The following is a 20,341-nucleotide window of genomic DNA, read 5'->3' on the forward strand; positions in this document are numbered from 1 at the left end:
GAGACAGAGGGGAAAAAGGAGACAAGCCGCAATATAGAAACCGAGATAAACAGAGAGGGAGATTGAGACAGAGAGAGAGAGAGAGAGACGGGGAGGGAGAGGGAGAGAGAGAGAGAGAGAGAGAGAGAGAGAGAGAGAGAGAGAGAGAGAGAGAGAGAGAGAGAGAGAGAGAGAGAGAGAGAGAGAGAGAGAGAGAGAGAGAGAGAGAGAGAGAGAGAGAGAGAGAGAGAGAGAGAGAGAGAGAGAGAGAGAGAGAGAGAGAGAGAGAGAGAGAGAGAGAGAGAGAGAGAGAGCATTTGGAATGAGAAACAGGCAGAGAGTGAGAGAGTTGGGCCGTGCCTCCTTATCTGCACATTCCTTTAGTGTGTGTGTGTGTGTTGGGAGGGGTAGAGTGCGAATACTGATAGCTGTGTGTGCAGTGATTGGCTGAATCCAAAGGTTCCTGTGGTGGGTCTGGTTATCGTCCTCACTGTCCTGGCCTGTACTTTTTTTTATTTTTTTATTTGTTTTTTGTTTTTTTATTTAACCCCTCCACCACCCCCCTGCTTTGGAGGACATATAGCACTTTGTTTTTACATTATTTTTGATTTTACAGCAATTCTTTTTACACATTTTGAGATGAGGTACATTTTGACATGATCTATAGATACACACATACATCTGCACATGCACAATCACACATAATCCCTATACGTATACATATATATGGCCTGCACTTTGTTGCCAAAGACACAAAAACAAAGTTCATGCGGCGGAAGAAGGTGTGTGTGTGTGTGTGTGTGTGTGTTTGTATGTTTGTATGAATGTGTACTTGTATACAGCCAGGCTGAGAGAACAATGGAAAATAACAAAGGTGTATAACCTATGTGTCTTTATAGCATAGGTCTATTAGGTCTACCTTTTCAGGGTTATGAAATCCAGATATAGAGGCATGTTTTGTGTAAATAAGTATTGCTGAACTCTATTTGTATTTTATATAGAAAGGTTTTAATTTATGCTTTCCTGAGCACCCTAGAGATGTGTTTCTCAACCTTTTTTTGCCCTTTACCCCTTAAAATTAAGCAATTTCTTCTTCTAATGTGGATGCGACATCAACCAAATTTTACCCCTTCTTATGTTATTTCAGTTAATTAATTATTACAGGAAGGAGGGGAATATTCATTGTTTCACAGGAAGAAAAAATATTTCAGGAAGATTAAAGACATAATATATTCATACATTAGAAATATGTTCTTTCATTGTCCGTAAATCATCTTGCGGCCCCAAAAAATCATCTCATGATTCCCTGAGGGGGCCCCGAGGTTGAGAACCGCTGTCCTAGAGGCTGTTTGAAGCTTTGAACTTGGTGAGAAACAAACAGTTTAGGCTGAACCGGAGGGGAAGGATGGTAGAGAGTGGAAAGTCAGAATCCCACCAGAAGTTACCACTCTCCTCTGTGACCTCGACACTCTGCTTGTCTCTCTAGGCAGAAGACGGTTAGTGTGGTTGAGTTGGGATGACTTTGCTGCTGGATAAGCTGTGCATGAGGTGCTAGCCTAGCCTAGCTGTGTGTCTGGGTCAGTGGACGGCAGTGGACAGCCCGCTGCACATCAGCTGCACTGTGCTTAGTGGAAATAATCCTCATTTTTCCAGGGCCAGCACCTGACCCAAAGGCCCCAGTGAAGCTCTCATTCCACTCAACTGATAATACATTTACTTTATGGTTATGTCTAACCTTTATTTATCCAGGTATTCCCATTGAGATCAAAAATCTCTTTTTTTTAACAGTATATAAAAGCAGAATACAGTACAATCAAGTACAATTTTCTGTATTTGCACTCGAACAGGCAGTAATCCAATATAAAACCAGCAGGATCATGGGTCAAACCTATTTAAATCTTAACTAAACAAACCATAGACAGCCCCTTATTATGTCTGCCAGAGTATCCATAAACATGAAACTCACCAGGAGAGACCGGCTCATAATTTTGCAGTGAGTTTCATGTAGAGGGAGCAGAATATATAAAGCATGTTTGCCTAATTCTAATTTTGTAGAGATATAAGGGCACAAATAACCAGGATGCAGACCCACAACGGCCTTATAGATAAAAATACACCCTTGAATAAGTCTATGAGGATTATATAGAGAACAGTAGGTTAGAGTCCGCAGAGGAAGCTATGATTTTATTAATGTTTAATTTATTTTACAGGGTTGATTTTGTGCGTAGGCGTCACAGGCATTACAGAAGTCTGACAGGCTGCCGTATCATCTCGAGCAAATGAAACAGAATCATTAAATTGTGCCACATGGACCAAGTAACGAGTTGGCAGTGGTCATACTGTAGCTGCAAGACAGACTGTTAGAAGCATGTGTTCATGGATGTTCCCAGCACAATCATGCTGGCTGACTTGACAGTCTTTTCCAGTTCACCCATCCCTCCGTCCCTCCATCCATCCATCCGTCCGTCCATCTATGCCGGCCGTCTGCTTTCATGAGACAGCAGCAATGGACTTCCGAGGGAAACATGGTTCAGATTAACGTTTTAATCCAAAAGCCAGGATTATAGGTTTTGTATTTTATTCCTACCCTCACTATTATAGCAGTGACTCTGTGTCAGATAGTTTTCAGAGTTAGAGGTGTGTGTGTGTGTGTGTGTGTGTGTGTGTGTGTGTTTATGTGTGTGTTTATGTTGCGTCCTGTATGTCGTGTTGAGTGTTGTGTCGTGAGTGAGGGGGTTTTCAGGGTGCTGTATGACAGAATAGAGCTGCTGTTTGAGACTAATTAACTTAAGCATTTTTGAGTGTGTCAGCACAAAAGCATATCATTGCTGACTGAGGCTCTGCATTATCATCATCATCATCATCATCTGCCTATTGGCTAGTTGCCCTCATCTTCACGCTCACGTGTGCGTACACACACATGCAGTCCTCTCCCCTCCCATCGCAGTCACAACCTGCTACAGCTGGAGTCATCTGCTGAACCCTAAAGGTGATGCCAGATATTTTGTTGTGTTTGTTTACGTACACCACACAGGATAGTACAGCACATGCTGATTTGGAAGACAGAATGTAAAAGCTTGCATGAGCTGCTTTCATGCATTTTTGCCGATGAGTGCTTGCCCTCCAGACACAGCGTGTATGTGTGTGTCTAATTATGTGTTTTTTGAGTGTATTGCTGCACTCTTCCTCTGGGATCCAGCAAGAGGGGAGATATGGTTACTATGGATGCAATTACCCCAGTGACAGGGAGAGCTGCTGGTGTAGGATGGTGATACTGTGGGTGTTGCTAGTCTCAGTGTTGATCCTTTCTAATTGGTTAGTCTTATATTGGTCCTTGGTGTGATCTGACCTCTTCTCTTCTCTTCTCTCCTCTCCTCTCCTCCAATGAGAGGGCATTCTGTTAATGGACTGATAGCCATGAACCGCTTAACCGAATTAAATATCTTTCAATACAGTTTTTTTTATTCCTCCTCCTCCCTTATGTTTTTTCAAGCATCATAGCACATGCTTTCAGACTGAGATGATGATGAAACGTGACAGGTCATTTTAATTTGGTCAAAATGAAAGATTGTAATTTGTGAGCCTGATCAGAAAAGAGAAGAAAGCCGAGCATCATCACTGTATTGTTGAGCTGATAGAATTGACTGCTCAGAAAAAAATGGCCATTATATAGACTGCTCTTCTGCTTCAGAACCCCTCTGCTTTCAGTCCGCCATAGTTTCATCCTCTCCATCTTCACCGAGTCTTCTGTGTCCCCTCATGACTCTTCTCCAGTCCCCATGCTTGGGGTCAAAAATGCTCTACTGGAATCTGCTAAAGGCTCAAGATTTATCCTATCTCCCTGGAGCATGTGTAATTCCAGCAGCATTGACCTATAAGGCATTTGGGATATCTAGTTTGTTTGTGTGTGTGTTTGTGTATGCGCATGCATGTGTCTGTAAAAAAGCACAGCTGTCCCAGGTGTTTTGCTGCAGTGGTTTGACCCCTCTATAGTTCACCAGAGAGAGTCATGGGAGCTGTCAGTTGTAGCAATGCAGCGCTGCTGGAGCAAGAGCTCACCGCTCCTCTGAACCCACTGTTAAAGGATTAGTGTGTTTAAGATGGATTCACTCTGTGTGTGTGTGTGTGTGTGTCAGTGCGTGTGAGCAAGAGTTGAGTTTTTACCCCTCACTATTGTGAGTATTTCTGACTGAGGGAGTGAATCAGTGAGTGTGCATGTGTTTGCGTGTCTGTGTATTATTGTGTGTTTCTGTGTGTATGTATGTTTACAGGAATGCCTGATGGCTATGGAGAAAAAAAACAAGGGATCATTTTGACCTTAGTGTATTTGAGTAAAATAACAGTGAAATATATTAATCTTTCTAACATTTAAGATCACATCTACTTTAATGCTGAGGCCACATGCCCTCTAAATCTGATGTGTGTGTGTGTGTGTGTTTGAGAGCTTCTTTTGGTTGGAGGTTGTAAGATGAGGTAGCCTAAGCTATAGCCTACTAGTCAGGAATTTTCAATACGCTGCACAGGGATTTCTGTGGAAGCTGAAGCTATTTCCTGCAAACAGGAAGTGGAGTGTTTTCCTGTGGCTGCTCTTGCTTACTTCCTGCCTGGGGCTATCAGAGCGGAGCAGACACACTGACCTAAAGCTCTGTGAGGGTTTCACCTCATACAAGCTGTCGTATAGGCACATGTTGCTGGTCCATTGCTGAGTGTTTCTTTTTTTTTTGCCTTACATTAACCTGAAATGAATTGTGAATTGTTGGCACTTGATGGCAGAAATGTCAGCTCTGACCTATTCCTCCCTCCTTTCTTCTTCTCCCCCTTTTTCCCCATCTATTTTTCTCAAGTCCTGCACTCTAGCTTTTGTGTGTGTTTGATACGCCCACTGTATGAAACATTCCTGTGGAATGCCTGTGTTAGATGATGGGAGGAGGTGAGTAATGGACTGTTGGACTACAGGTCATCACTGATACACTGACCAACAGAAAGCTTGTATTGTACTCCCTCTTTTACCCTTCCTGTCAGCTCATGACATCAGTCATCAAAGGATGATCTCATTGTCACCTGTTGGTTTGGTGCTTTCCTTAGATTTTTTTTTGCTTTAGTTCATTCTGTTTGATGAAAAAAACTAGAGGTAGTTATGTGTCTGTGTGTGTGTGTGTGTGTGTGTGTGTGTGTGTGTGTGTGTGTGTGTGTGTGTGTGCACACTGCCATTCAAATTGGCCACTGTGTCGCCCAGCTTCAATAGTTTGTGGCCGGTCAGGATCGTCCCAGCTGTAGCTTTGAACTGGTCTCATGCGGCTACGAAAATTTTCCAAGATAAATAAACAAATCTTAACAATGAATTCTTGAATACTAAAGTAAAATATGAAAACATTCACATAAAAAGATGTGCAACGACTTTGTTTTAGCCCTGATGAAATTTAACTGGCTGTTCCGCCAGAGAACACAAACTTTCTAACATTTCAAAACGAATGACTCCAACAAAAGACACAATTGTTCTCTGCACATTGTTTTTCATGAGTTTATATCTAAAGTCTTTCCAGTTGAAATTTCAAAGCATGTGGAAAGTTAGCCTTGGATAGCTAAAATCAACATTTCATCTGTTTTGTCAAGGCGGGTCGAATATTTATTTCACAGAACTGTTTTGATTGGGTGGCGAACAAGGAGGCACAAAAATCTGATTGGCTTTTGATGGCCGATATCTCCCAAAAGTTCAGTGGTGCTCCATCAGCCAAGTTTCATTTGGTTGCAAAATGGATGGACTTCCACTTCCCAGATGCTTGAGTCGACGGCAGTGTGTACACAGTTTGTATCGCTTCTAGGTGAATATTGTAGATGAGACAGAGAGTATGAGAGGCACGCACAGAAGACTATCTGACCTGACCCTATTTATCATAGCTTTCTGCAGCAGGTTATTATTGTCCATTTAGTTAGTAATTTTGCCAGTCTGTCCGTCGGTATGCCCTGAAGAACCGGACTGGTCTTAGCCTTTGAAGGGCCTGAGTGAGCCGTTATCATCTGTACTGGACTGTGTGCTATGATGGGCTGAGCTGGGCCGAGCCAGGCTGGCTGCAGCTTGAACAAAGAGGCCCTGTAGTGTCAGATCATGGCTGTGTGTGTGTGTGCGTGCACGTGTACACGCATGTGTGTTTCGATGCCTGCTCTTTTGTTTCCCAGCCCAGGGCCTTGCTGGCCAGAGCTCAAGCCTGACTAATGTGAATGTATAAATACACTAGGCTGCCGTCAGTTCGCGCAACATCAAGCACACCATTGTTTTACACAACTCTGTGACTTAATAGATAACCCTCATTTTTTGTCCTCTTTTGTGCCCGTGTTTTTTTTCCTCTAGAAAATGAGACGGACACTTGTGTTCTCCTGGTGATGCTTGTTTTGGCCCCAAATGTTCTGTGATCTTTGTTTTTGTACGATCTGGAATGTTCCTGTAACACAGTACATGAGATAGCTGTGTTGCCACTGGACACTGAGCTACAGTGGGTAAGATCTGTTCTGCACAGTCGACTGAGATATTCCACTGTATGGATTTCCACTTGTGGAAGATGAGACTACAACAATGGTTTTCATTCATCCACGCCACAGAACACAGGAAATCACTCTATAAAAGTGGTTGATATTGCTCTGATATCTCTTATAGGCCTTATATCCCAGTGGCATAGTGTCCCGGTCAATGACCTGTTTGTTTCCCCAGCACTAGAGCTTGCAGATGCCTTGCTCTCCGTAGTTGTTTTTTTTTTTTTTTTTTTATCCTCATGTCTGGTTCAATAAAGTCAGCAGGCTAAGACCTGACTTCTGCTCTCTCGCTGTCCGTTCTCTACCCTGCTCATACCTCACACTCACTCAGCCAGCCCGTTAATCGCTGCTCCACATCGCGGTGATTAATTACTATCATAATCTCATCTGAGAGACGGAGCTTTAGTCCCAGCGGAGTAAACATTATCGCCAGCTGAAGAAACAGACAGGCACTCTCTCCTTACCCTTCTTTGGCTGTCACCGATTTACCTGAGATGCTTCACTCCTATCTGTCTTAAGCCCTATAGCCTGTATGTAGATTCATAAAAAAACAACCTGTGAGGATTCATAGCATACCTCGGTCACAACCATCCTTCTTACTGTATCTCTGTCATTCACTTGAAACTTTTAACACCATAACCCGCACAGGCATGCCTTACAGTAGGGCTTTCACTCCTGTTCCTTTCCTCCCATTCCTTTTCACCATTGAAATCATCCGTGAGTGTGATATTATGTTCAGTTGTTTAATTTATTAAAATGAAACCAAGCAACAATGGGGGTAATAAAATAAATGCCCGTCAGCCCTTTTAATCTGATGGAAATTGCCACCAACATGCATGGTATACAGCACATTTGAAGGGAAACACACTTAATTCACAACACGTAATTGCACACGCAAATGTTTCTAATTCTAATTTGAAACAATATATTAGTCTCCAGTCTCCTATCTCTGTTATGACTCATACCTCACCTATGGCCTATTGCTGGTGCAATCTGGCCTACACCCTTATGGCTCATACACCCTGCACATAAACCCTCCCTAGCAAGGCCAAAGAGAAGCTGATAATGGATGATGTGTGTGTTGTGTGTAGTGTGTGTGTGAGTGTGCATGCATGCATTTGCATGGGCAACATCTGGGCCCACAGCTGGACTTCCGTGTGCATGTTTTCCAAGGGCTGGGATTTGGTGGAGTGAAATGTGTATTTTTACAGAAAAGGTTTACAATTCCTGTTCATTGTCTCAGCTTGCTTTTGAAAGGGTCTAGGCGTTTAGTTTAATGGTTAACATTGATCGCGTATGTGTGTGTCTGTGTGTGTGTGTGTGTGTGTGTTTGTGGATGAGAATGAAAGAGACAGAGTAGAGAAAAAGGGAACATATCAAGGTCTTTAACATGTCATCTGCCACAGTTTTATGTATCCTGTCCCATGGTATATGTAGCCTATATAAGGCACCCACGGCCTTGCTCTGTTCCTCCTCCCCGCCTCTTAACGTCACCCCATAGTTCAAGGACAAGGCCACCTGCCTGCCGGACCGCCTGGTCACATGACCCCAACATGCTGTTGTTTCTCATGGCTTACCCCCCCTCTGTCTGCCTGGACTGTTGGATGAATGAATGGATGAACGGATGGATGAATGTATGACCCTCATCCTGACAAAACGCTCCAGAGGAATGTATGTGTTTGGGAAGAGAGAGAAGGAGGCGGCGGGGCGGGGCGGGGCGGGGGGGGGGGGATAGCAGTAGTTAAATGGGTCAGGTCCCCTCACACAATAGTGGCATGACTGTGGGAGTTGAAGGGGCAGACAGGGGAGGGGAGAGGGGGACACACAAGCCCTCTGCGCCAATTATGGACATAAATAACATCCACACAGAGCTACCATGGAAATCAGGGTCAAAGGGTTAACTGTGTGTGCTTTATAGAGCTGGAGGTTCAGGCCAACTGATTCATTGTCACACATTGCATAGGAATGAAAGGAGAAAACAACTGTCTTGATGAATCAAAAGCTTCGGATTTAGAGACCTGTGGAGCGCAGTTTAGGCTACAGGGCCATGGGCCGGTATTTCAGGCTATGCAGTGTCACTTATTAATAACACCACTACTGTCCACACCCTGCTTCTCAACTGTCTCTCTAAAACGCCACTCATGGTGTCTCCACACTTTGCTGCTATGGTATCCCATGTTGAATGTCAGTTGTCATCTGCCAATTCAAAGGGACTTGTTGACTTCTTTGAAAATCATTTAGGCACATTGGCCTAAATTTAATTCTTTTTAGATAAATGTAAGGATCTAAGAAAAGAAGGAACCCTCTTTGCGGCCAATCAGCTCTCCATTCCCAGCCGTCCATTCTGTGTCTGGGCATGTCGGCAAACAGCAGACACTCTATCACTATCAGCTGTCTGTGGGTCTGTCTCCTCACCATAGACGGTCAGCAATACTGTAATATGAACCTACCATGAACTGTATATTTAGGAAAAGGGAAGATGATGACAATAATGATCGTGATGGTGCTGAAGATGACAGGTGAGATGGTTTGGAGGTTAAGGATGATGATTAAGGGGCGAGAGAGGGAGATTATAATGATGATGATGACGGGGTGAACTGATGGCATGGTGTATTATTTTAAAAAGCTGATTATAGAAGGTCTGGTGGATGAGCACTCTGCTGCGTGTTTAGTGTTTATGTGTCTTCCTTCCCCTCCCACATTGGGCTGTGCTCAGCACTCTGCAGCGGACAGCTGTACCATTACTCCCCGAAGGCAGGCAGACAGGGCAGCAGCGTTGCTTCATCAGCTGGAGGGACGCAGAGTAGAGCTGTAATTTTAAAGCTGGGGACCAAGTTTGGTCGTGAGAAGAAGGGGAAACGGGAAGAAATTGCTGCTTTATTATGTCGTGGTGCTTTCCTCTACAATGCTGAATGTTTTTTGTTTTAATTTACATTCTATTGATCCCCGAAGGAGAAATTCTCTTTTTGCTCGCCCCAGTTTGCTGACTCCCAATTGCAGGACAGGCTCCCTACTTGCTATGCCACCCTGCTGTTCATTGTATTTCCATACAGTGAAAGACTATATAGTATGAAATGAATCAATGTTCTTGAAAATTAAAACAGTGGTCTGTGAAATTGTGATGAAGTCGTAAAGACCTTGTGAATTTATTTTGTCCTAATGGGCTTGTTTCGGGTTTTTATAGCACACAACTGAAAAGGAAAAACAGAATAATGAATTGAAATATATGGCAAAGCTCTAATAATAAAGAAATTATTATATTGTGATCATATCATACTGGGAGTTCTTTGGTGATTTCCGCAACTAGTGTGGAGTAGGCAGCACTGGTGAGTAAAAGATAGAGATTGACAGACTGGAAGATACACTGATTAAAAGAAGAAAGCCTGCACCAAAAGATAAATCTTGTGTAAAGAGAAACCTGGGCCAAGTTGGACATAACTGAATAAGAGACAGAGTGGAGGCAGAAGAAGCCTGCTTAGCATTAGCTTAATCCAGTGTGGCAGGTCAGAGGAGCAGGTAGATGTCTTCTGTGCTTATGAACTTCTCCAGCCCTCTCAGATGACCCAGCTTTTTATAGGAATGTTCACTCACTCTTGGAAACCACGGTTAATCTCTGCTGGCCTTTTACTCATGTGCAGCTGGCATTCATAATGTTTGCACATGTGGAGTTTTGGGACACCGGGACTCACAGTTGTGCAAATGAGCGATTTTAGGATCTACTTCATAGGTAACCGCACAGCAATTGGCTCATGTTGGCACAAGCTGAAACTGTGCTGGATATGGAGACACTTACTTTACATGTGACATTTCAGGCTGGCACTCTTATCCAGAGCTTATAATGAATGTTTTGTTGTGCAGAATTTTAGTAGACTATAATCTGAAGTCATTTGTGTATGCGTACAAATTCAAGCATGTACCTAATATTGCGTGCTGCAGGAGAGCCTGTTTTCATAATATGAAAACTGTGACTCAACCAATCAGTTCTGATTGGTTGAGTCAAGTTCAGAGCAGTTTTTATGCCTGCAGTAAAATACCTGATAAACACTTCCTAGCTGACATAATATAACTGTAACCCATGGCCTCTCGCATAATATCCTGCATAGCAACATGATGCATTTCATAGGCTGTTCACCCTCTGTGTAAATACCTCAACTTGTAAAATAGTGTTGCCTTTTGATACTGACCCTTTGCCTCCTGCTGTCTTGTGTTGCAGAGTGCCGCGATGGAGGAAACCGTCATATGGGAACAGCACACAGTGACCCTTCACAGGGTGAGTGTTTACAACTTTCTTTAATCCACTTTCCCCCTTCTTCTCTCTTTTGTCTTTTCCCTCTCTGTCTGTCTCTCTCACATCCTAATCCTACAATATGTCCTGTGTGCCTCTCTCTCTCTCTCTCTTTCCTCCCTGCTCCCTCCTTTTTTACTCTCCTCGGCCCATCCCTCTCTCTCCCTCTCTGTGTTGGGAGGGCCAGCTGCAGCAGCAGGATGTGTGGTACTGGAACAATAGTCAGGGAACCCAGATGGCAGGAAACTAGGCTGAAGACAGAAATCAGCGTCCACGTCCTCTCTACTTCTTTCCACTTCCTTCCTGTTGGCAACCTACTCTTTTCCTTTACACAAGTCTAGGGAAAGAGGAGAATGATAGTTTTGTCCTCATGCTTTTTGCCCTGTATAATCACGTGTAATTGTAAGAGAGATTGCGTGTCCCATCCTCAATGGCTATGGATTAAGGAAGGCGTGATCCACTGATTGCCTCTTCTGATCATTAGGTTAACGATCACTGCACCTATATTCCTCCTAAAGACAGCTGAAACGAATAGTCATTGGCTTACTTGTCGATACATTGACTTTCTCAGTATTCTTCAGCCCTGAATCAGAGTAAACTGTGGTGGGTTGGTGTTCTTGTGCTATGGGATTGTGTAGAGTACCTGTCTAGACTGGCCTGCTTGCTGTAATCTAATTAGTAGCGGCTTTATTGAGGCTGAAGTAGCGGCCCAGTGTGGGCTGCGGTTCTCAGCCTTGCTGCTCTGCTGCGTTGTTGTGGTTGTAAGATTAGCCACTTGCATCACATGGCTGGCTCCCCTGCTGTCTACACAAAAACACAACAACCTTCACCATGGAAACCTCCTGGCACTTACAGTATGGAGAGACTAGCAGTACTCAAAATTAGGGAAATAACCTGCAAGTGGTTTGCTTTGTTATTGGATGACCCTCTATTGTCAATAGTACATATAGTCTAGTCTTTCATGCCCTTCTTTCTTTAACACATTACACTGCTACACTCTAATAACAGTTTCACTTATAACTCTGCAGTAAAGGTGCTATTAGGCTGTTTTTGTTTACAGTAACACTTGAGACAAAGACAGACCTAGTCTACTAATGTTTCTGCCAATTATGTTAAGTCAGTCTGCTGATTGTGTGTGTGTGTGTGTGTGTGTGTGTAGGCTCCAGGGTTTGGCTTTGGCATTGCCATCTCAGGTGGGCGAGACAACCCTCATTTCCAGAGTGGAGAGACATCCATTGTGATCTCTGATGTGTTGAAAGGAGGACCTGCAGAAGGCCTGCTACAGTAAGTCTCTGACACATATAAGTGTCTTAATAAAACTAGTTAAAATAGGCTCCTATGTAATATTTTCCCCTGGTTCCATTTTATTCTCTGTTTGCAATACGCATAAATGTTAATGTTTAATATTTATTGTCATGAGTACGTGATTATATGCATCTGCCATACTGCTATGCGTTTCATAGCTTCACATAGATTTTGACAATAGCTTACCCATTGTGAATCCTTTTCTTTCAGAGAAAATGACCGTGTGGTGATGGTCAATGCCGTCTCTATGGACAATGTAGAGCACGCATACGCTGTGCAGCAGCTCCGCAAGAGTGGCAAAAATGCAAAGATAGTAAGTTTCACACTGGAGTTATTTACCAAGCCTGAATTTGTGTGAATGGGATACACAGTGAAACCTGATGCTACCGAGCATGATCTCAGGATCAGTATTCAGTTGCTTCAGGATAGTGTCTTTGCTCAATATGCTGTTTTGGGCTAATTTGTGCTCCATTATTGATACTGTTGTGTATAGATCGTGCAAAAAGAAGTTTTGCCCCTTTAACACTCTAACCTCCCTCTCTGTTCGCAGACTATCCGTAGGAAAAGGAAAGTGCAGATCCCTGTTTCCCGGCCAGGGGACAGGGAGACTATGTCGGAGCATGAGGAAGAGGACAGTGATGAGGACGACGGCTATGACCAGCACAGCGGCCACGGCGGCCAAAGTGCCTGCGGCGGAGCGAGCGGAGGCACGGGCACCGGCAGGCGTCACGAACGCGAGCGGAGCAACAGCGGCAGGCGGGATCACAGTGCCTCGCGGGAGAGGAGCATCTCACCGCGCTCCGATCGCCGCTCACAAGCCTCCTCCGCCCCACCCAGGCCTGCTAAGGTCACCCTCGTCAAGTCCCGCAAGAATGAAGGTGGGCACCACAATGTCCGAGCACCGCTGATTTGACTATGTGTATTACAGTTAGCACCATTTCAACAGAAAATATACTGCGTTTCTTGCAGAATAATATTCACTTGGTGTTATTTGAAATACCACATGCAATAAAAATCCATGGCTTGCAGTGACGTTACTGTTCTGTTGATGCTACCATATTGAATCCCAAATTGACTCTCGTGCCTACCATAACTATTTTAAATAGTGTTAGGATGGAAATTACATTGTTCTCCCACTGATAAAGAGAGATGTGACATAGTGCCAACTGTTTATAAACATAACATTATCTTACCTGCCTGGTAATCAGGAACAACTTTTTCTCTTGAAGAATAAGTGCTTTTGGATAGTTCACCCACCCTGAAGTGAAATACCAAAATGCATTGAAACTTTTGTATGCCTTCAGGCTTTCACCCAAATACGGAGACGGATTGTGAAAAGGATATAAAGTATGTAGCCTATATATCATGAAATGACAGATTGGGGAGTTTACTTTTTCACTTTTTCCATTAGCTTGTTCATGCTCGCTTGTTGTACGGTGTGTGGTTATAATGGAACGTTGTTTTGGGAGTCAATATGGAGACATCAACAAAACACTGACGTCACTACAAGTCATGGATTTACTTAAGATGAGAGTCGCACTACAGTCTGTCTAATTTGTAATGAACCAAAGGGTCTGTAATTTGATTTGCCCTGTTAAAATTGCTTTGTTGTTCTTATCAACTCTGAAAGCAGAATATGGGCTGCGGTTGGCCAGCCACATCTTCGTGAAGGACATCTCTCCCGAGAGCCTTGCCGCTAGGGATGGAAACATCCAGGAGGGAGACGTTGTACTCAAGGTGAGAGAAGAGTGAGAGAAGAGTGTTTACGTGTGGCTGTCTGTGGGCGAGGCAGGGGTTAGTAAAGTGGGTGGAAGAAAGTCAAGGGGAAATGAATTGGTGAGATAAAGATACAAAGAAGTAGCTGGAGAGAAAGGATTGGAAGGAGGAAGTGGGGGTGGAAGAGAAGGGAGAGTTATGAATACCTTTTACCAAATTTCATCAGTCCGCTGTGGTAATCTGTGTGTTGCTGAAAGCGTCTCGCAGAGTGAGGTCACAGTTCATTAGTATGCCGGCCCACCGGCAGGAATACCACACATTCCATTATTCCTTTGTTCCTGGCCACTTAGTCACCGATGGGGAAAAACTCTCCTCCACCTCAAGGAAATACACTCAAAATTCATTTCTGAAGAGAGGAAGTACCATTTTCTAGTTGAAATGTCATTGCAGGACAGAGACCAACAAAAATAAATATTTGAATGAGGATAGGTGGCTTTACTTTATACAATATATATGATACATCTAAGCTCTCTCTGTCTCTGACAGCACTAAAAGCATTGTAAAACATGTGCCTAATTATATTATACATTTTTAAACTTCTTTTTAGCCTCTACTACTTCTCTTCAAGACATCATTATTGTTAATGTGAGGGAGAACTAGGCCAGTCGCAATTCCTCTTTGCTTTGCCGTGATCTTGTTCTCAAAAGCATGCACCGTGCACAGCAAGTGTGCAGTGATGAGTACATGTGTCTGTTTAATTCTTGTGCTAACCCACTCCCCTTCCTCCACCAGATCAATGGCACTGTTACAGAGAACCTATCACTGATAGATGCTAAAAAGCTGATTGAGAGGTCAAAGGGCAAGTTGAAGATGGTGGTGCAGAGAGACGAGCGAGCCACACTGCTCAACATTCCTGACCTGGATGACAGCATCCCATCCGCCAATAACTCTGACAGAGATGGTGAGATAACAGACTTTCAGCGTTGCCTTGTAGGATGGGGCAGGCGTCTGTTTACATGATTGCATGTCTGTTTTTTAGTGCTGAGTAGAGATTATTTTAATCATAGTGAAAATTGATTTTCTTGTAATTTTGGCGCCATCATTGACCAAATGTCATAACTTAATCAACGTCAATTTCACAGACATTTCAGAAATACATTCACTGACATCAGACCATTCCAATCGATCCCACGGGCGAGGCAGTCGATCACGTTCGCCTGACAGGCCCGAGACGTCGGACCTTCTCCGTCACTCGCCTCGTCAGATCAGTAATGGCAGGTAAGTGAAGTACACATACGCACATCTCATCACAAATCTGGTGATGGCGCACGGCTGTCATATGTGCCACAGTCATACATCCTTACTCTCACCACTGCAGCTTCATACATCTTCTTCAAACCCACATGTGCTGAGTAAGTACTCTGCTCCCCTAATGCATAAATCAATAGATAAAGACACAGCATGCATAAACCATCATGCTCCCTCTGGAGCCATCACTGAGTTCCAATAATGCCTTTCTCCGGGAGAAGAGGGGAGAGGAGCGAGGACATTGATCCATCTCCAGTTGGACAAAGGTCTTGTTTAGAAGGGATACTAGTTCATTTACCCATTTTCTGTACAGTAACATAGAGAAACACTATAAGACACTATAAGAGTCTATAAGGCTGCATGTCCACTCTTAAGCGCTCAGGAAGTGGAGCGCTAGATGTTAAAAATATAAAATTTTTAAGCAAAGGAACGCCATGCTTCAAACTGGTTTTCTGTAGTCGCATAGCAACAGCAGGAGTCACGACTAGCAATTCCCATGGGCATCAGTTTGGTGCTACTTGCATAAAAAGAGCTGCCTGGTGGACGTGGGTAAATCATCACCACTGGATAAAAGCTCTATATTTTATGATGCATATGGATGAATGTAATGCAATTTTGATAGCTATTATCTGCTGTAAATACTCTAGACAGCGTGCCATTCTTTCATTTCATGCTAATTCCCATGCTGTCTCTCTTTCTCCCCCTCTTTGTTATTTTTTTCTTACTCTTTTTTTCCCTTTACCAGTTGGAGAACACAGTAAGTTAGCTTCCTTGCAGCTGCAAGACAATTTGAGTTTGTAGTAGTTTAGCGGCTGCATAGCTTCCTGTAGCTGACAGCCAGATAGATGGCACAAGAAGAGCTAGAGGTAGACAAATTAAATGAGGTGCCCTGACAGCTCAGACTGGGCGGAGCTGGGGCGCTGTAAGCTTGCTGGGCAGGAATGAGAGACTGAGCTGATTGAATGGGGCTAGATGACTAGTGGATGACTGGACAGCTCTTGGAGACCTGAAGCCAGGTGAACAGGATTGGGGAGTGAGACAGGCTTGTCAGTTTTGGGGACAGGCTGTTATTGGCTGCGTTGACACCAGAGAGAGAGAAAGCTAGAAAAGGCTGCTGGTTTCTGATCACAGTAACTACAGTAGTTAGGCTGGATACTGTGAGGTACGGGTGGGGGATGGGGAACAGTGACTTGTGACTCAGATCCACCTATGGGGCTTGGTGCCTTCAAGCACCTGTTCTGGATGCCAGTGTCTAAGAGTTGGAGCTGACAGTGCAAAATGTCTCACTGTAACTGAGTTTTTCAGCTGTGGTATCAGGTACTGTAACCCACATTTAGCTGAAATGTGGGTTACACATTTAAGTCCTAATGAGACTTGTTAGTAGAGATTTTGCCTAGACCCCGTCCTTCCATCATCCCCTGTAGATGCTGAATTTTAGTTCAGAGCGCTGTTGCTAGTTTAGCTGTCTAGCTTCCTAGTTGCTTGCCTGTCATGATACGGATTAACCTTCAGTACTGCCATTCATCAGACCAACAGCATTATGTCGCAAACTGTGGAGTAACCATACTTGTCTCAATGCAGGACGAAGGCAGGTTCACTCTTGCACAGATTACTTTCAATGTAAGTGACTGTATTCCTCTGATAAACTGGCAGTATGTTTGTGTTTTGAGCATCTATCAGTGTAGTATTTTAGTTCTCTCTTTCCATTTCTGCTTCATCTCCCTCTGTCATCCCTCTGGACCAAAATGTTGATTTGGGTGTTGAATCGCTGAGTTCCTTGTGTGTGTATCTGTCTGGATGTGAGAATAACAAGTGAAACAAGTCTGGTAAGTCTGGTAAGCACATGAGTTGTCAAGAAAGTAGTCATAGCTAATATTTGTGTGGTTCTTGCCTTAGCAATAACCGAGGAGGTAGCAGTCGGCCCGGCCCTATACTATGATGTAAGAGAATGCATTTACTATCTTCCAATTTAGGAGGGGAAGAAGGAATTTGACATACTTCCCACAGAGCTTTGCCCTGAGCCAGATGGTTCTCACAACCTGATTGGCTGCAGGACTTAGTGGCATTCTTTCCCCCCGTCCCCAGGACACGACACTGTTCCATGTTTTTGAATGCACTAGGTCATCAAAAACGCCCTTCATCCAAAGTGTCTCCCAGTGAGCACACTTACTGCATGGGCAAAAGGCTGTCTATGTTGTCTTTCAGGGAATTAAACTCACAATCCTCTTACTAAGCGTCATGGTCCAACTAACAGAGACATTTGTGTGAGTAATTTATTTTTGTGTCTTTTTAAAAGGGTTTTTAATTTGCAGGATTTCTCTTTTATTTATTGCGTCTTTAACTGTTAGATGTCTGTAAGAGATTAGAATTTTACATCTGGACATTTTTTCTTTCCTTTTTCCTATTTTTAGTTTGCAAAGAGATGTTGGTATATCTAGTCAGTTTTGTGAAGTCCATTTAGTTCTGTGGTTAAATGGTAATAGTTTGAGATATTGCAGTGTGTATAACACACTAATAAAGAGATGCAATTATAGGGCATGGGACTGTTACATGGTGTTTTTATACAATCCCTGTACATAGGGATAGCTGGTGAGGTAGAACTATCTTTTGCATCAGTTTTGTATCTCTTTGCAGCCACATGTTTCTTGCTCTCACTCTAACTCTCTCCTGCGCAAACGCACTGTAAGAATGTCTTAAAAAGCGAGGGGATTGAACAAAGGGGTCTGTCAAATGGTGTTTGTCAGTGTGTAGCCTTTTTTTAGCACCATTCTGTCCTGAGCAAGCCACAACAGATTTAGGCCACAACACGCTAGCTCTCTCTCTCACTCTGCCCCTCTCTCTCTCCCTCTCTCTCTGCCTCTCTCTCCCTCTCACTCTGCCCCTCTCTCTCTCTGCCTCTCTCTGCCCCTCTCTCTCTCACTCTCTCTACTGCTCTACCCCTTTGCCTCTCTCTCTCTCTCTCTCTCTCTCGTATTAGAATTCTGTTGTTATTCATCCTCAGGCTGCAGCTCTCATTATCCCTCCCTCCACAACAAACTCTCAAACAGGCCACTCTGCTGCTGACCCTGCTGATGTTGTACAAAATTGCACAGATCAACTCCATGTGTGCCACTGAATTATAGTGAGAGTTGTGGGATAAATTGAGGAGCTTTTAGGAAAGGCCATCCTGTGGTGGAGTTTAAACAAGGTCAGCAGCTGCACAACTAACAAGTTTAACCTCAAGTGTCAGGCTGTCATTTTGGGACGTGCAAGCTATCCATTTGCTGTGCGTGTGCGTGTGTGTTTTACTGTGCGAATATGGGTGCTGACAAAAAAATTTCCATGCACTGTATCTTTCCATGTGCAAGAATAAGAGAACGGGCGTGAGAGAAGTTGCCTAGTCTGGTCTGAGAGCAAGATGGTGGCACAGGCTGCACCTTCACATTCTTTTACAAAAGCTTCTGAATACAGCTCAAGTACTGTGCCAGCAGGCGGTCATGTGACCAGACTGGAATTCAACCATTGTTTTAAGCAGCAGAACAGAGCGTTTTCTACACTGTTAGACACACACACACACCATCTATTCCTTGTTTATTTTATCCAGGTTAAACAGGAACTTGGACTGAAAAGTATCCTAAATGAAGAGTTTATGTTGGGAGACTTGGTCTCATTTTCAGCTTTTTTTTTTTTCTTTCCATATCCAGAAACCCTTTCCATTTGTGTGCTTTTCTTGGACATGTTGCTGTATGGTTAAGCAAATGTAAAGCTAGATCAGTCTTAAAGAAGAATGTGAATTTGATAATCAAAACATTTATAAACCCCGTCTGCTACAATAGAAGTTGATATCAGTTTCTGGTCAGGAGTGTGGTTTGCCACTGACATACTGTCTATATTGTGTAGACCACACAATTTAAAAAACTCCACCACAATAGAGGTGAAAAGGCCAATGAGTTCTAAACTGGTAGGTAGTGCGCCTGGTCTTTTTGACAGAGCCACACATCCTCCTTTTAACTGCTTATTGTTTTCCCGTCCAATTTTCTGCCCCTGTGCCCTTATCACGCATTCCGTGGCCCATACTATTTCCCCTTGGGTTCTTTTTAGCATCTGCGTCTTCCTGATGATGTCATTAGAAGATACTGTAGGTCTTGCAATGGCAGACACCCACACACAGACACTTACAGTACACACGCATACATTACTGCATTCTTTGTCCTTCATTCTCACACACATATCACAGTGGAGTGGACACAGCAGGAGGTGATTCGTATGCACAGTGAAGTCAGCTCTATTGCTGGAGCCCTTTTAAGGAATGCATTGTTTTGGTATTGTAACAATATTTAGACTTTTGTGCATTCAGTTATCCTTCTTATAGCAGTAATTAACATAACTGAAAACACCACTGGTTGCCCTGTGGAGAGGCAAAAAAAAACACGCCCTCTCTTTCTCCTATTTTTAAATTGTCCTTGCGGATAGCGTCTACTGTACACCCATACTGAATTGTCTTGTGTGATATTTATTTCAGCCATAGAAGTCGGGATGAGGATCGCCTGTCCAAGCCGGGGGGCATGTCCACACCAGTCAAAGGCTCAGACGATGGCATCTTGTCACAGGCCAGTGACCAGGCCAGCTCCAGAGACGACAAACAGTTACCCCCGCTGCCTGGTACGCAACCGTCTGCACTTCAACACATCAGGCCTCACCTCTAGGGATTACTGTGTTCTTTTCCCCTTGTCTCTGTGCTCAGCACCCTTGATACTTTCTCCATCTCAGTCACCTCGATACAGTGGGGACAGTGTAGGTCTCATAGCCAAGAGATTTTGGCTAAGGCTCAGTCTGTGTACCGGTTTAATTCACAGTGTACTTGTTCTAGTCTTTTTTCCCACTGTGCTGTTACTACATGCTGTGGGTGTTAAAAGACAAACTCAATCAGTCAGTCAGGGGTGAGACACTTCACTCCTTTATACCTATGTGCTGTCAAACTTCATCACGGTTTATTGCACTTGAAAACATATTTTTTTACAAATCATGTTTGTTGTTTATTGAGCAGTATCTAATTAATAATTGGAACTTAATGTTCTATTAAATTAACTGCAAAAATTTTTTTTTTTCACACAATCCTCAGAAATAACTAGTCTGCTGGCTATGTCTTTTACTGCTCGTGTCAATATCTGAGGGATACTAGTGTATACTATTACAAAATAAATATCTACCAACCGGTAGAACATTTAGGTTACAATTCAC

The 20,341-nt window shown here is 43.5% G+C and overlaps 1 protein-coding gene across 9 annotated transcripts in view; it reads left to right on the forward strand.

Moving 5' to 3' along the window:
- The window catches only part of tjp1a (tight junction protein 1a), a 53,537-nt gene that overhangs the window by 9,901 nt on the left and 23,295 nt on the right, over positions 1-20,341 (forward strand). For 5 of the 9 annotated variants that reach the window (XM_078282646.1, XM_078282663.1, XM_078282667.1 and 2 more), the window contains exons 2-9: positions 10,721-10,777; positions 11,952-12,076; positions 12,308-12,410; positions 12,648-12,975; positions 13,728-13,834; positions 14,606-14,774; positions 14,956-15,091; positions 19,623-19,762. In XM_078282646.1, the coding sequence (XP_078138772.1) occupies positions 10,721-10,777; positions 11,952-12,076; positions 12,308-12,410; positions 12,648-12,975; positions 13,728-13,834; positions 14,606-14,774; positions 14,956-15,091; positions 19,623-19,762 (1,165 nt within the window). The remainder of the gene's footprint in view (positions 1-10,720; positions 10,778-11,951; positions 12,077-12,307; positions 12,411-12,647; positions 12,976-13,727; positions 13,835-14,605; positions 14,775-14,955; positions 15,092-19,622; positions 19,763-20,341) is intronic. The other 4 variants (XM_078282650.1, XM_078282659.1, XM_078282668.1 and 1 more) reach the window with 1 other exon arrangement.

The sequence above is a fragment of the Centroberyx gerrardi genome, chromosome 1 (genome assembly GCF_048128805.1).
Source record: "Centroberyx gerrardi isolate f3 chromosome 1, fCenGer3.hap1.cur.20231027, whole genome shotgun sequence".
Lineage (NCBI taxonomy): Eukaryota > Metazoa > Chordata > Actinopteri > Beryciformes > Berycidae > Centroberyx > Centroberyx gerrardi.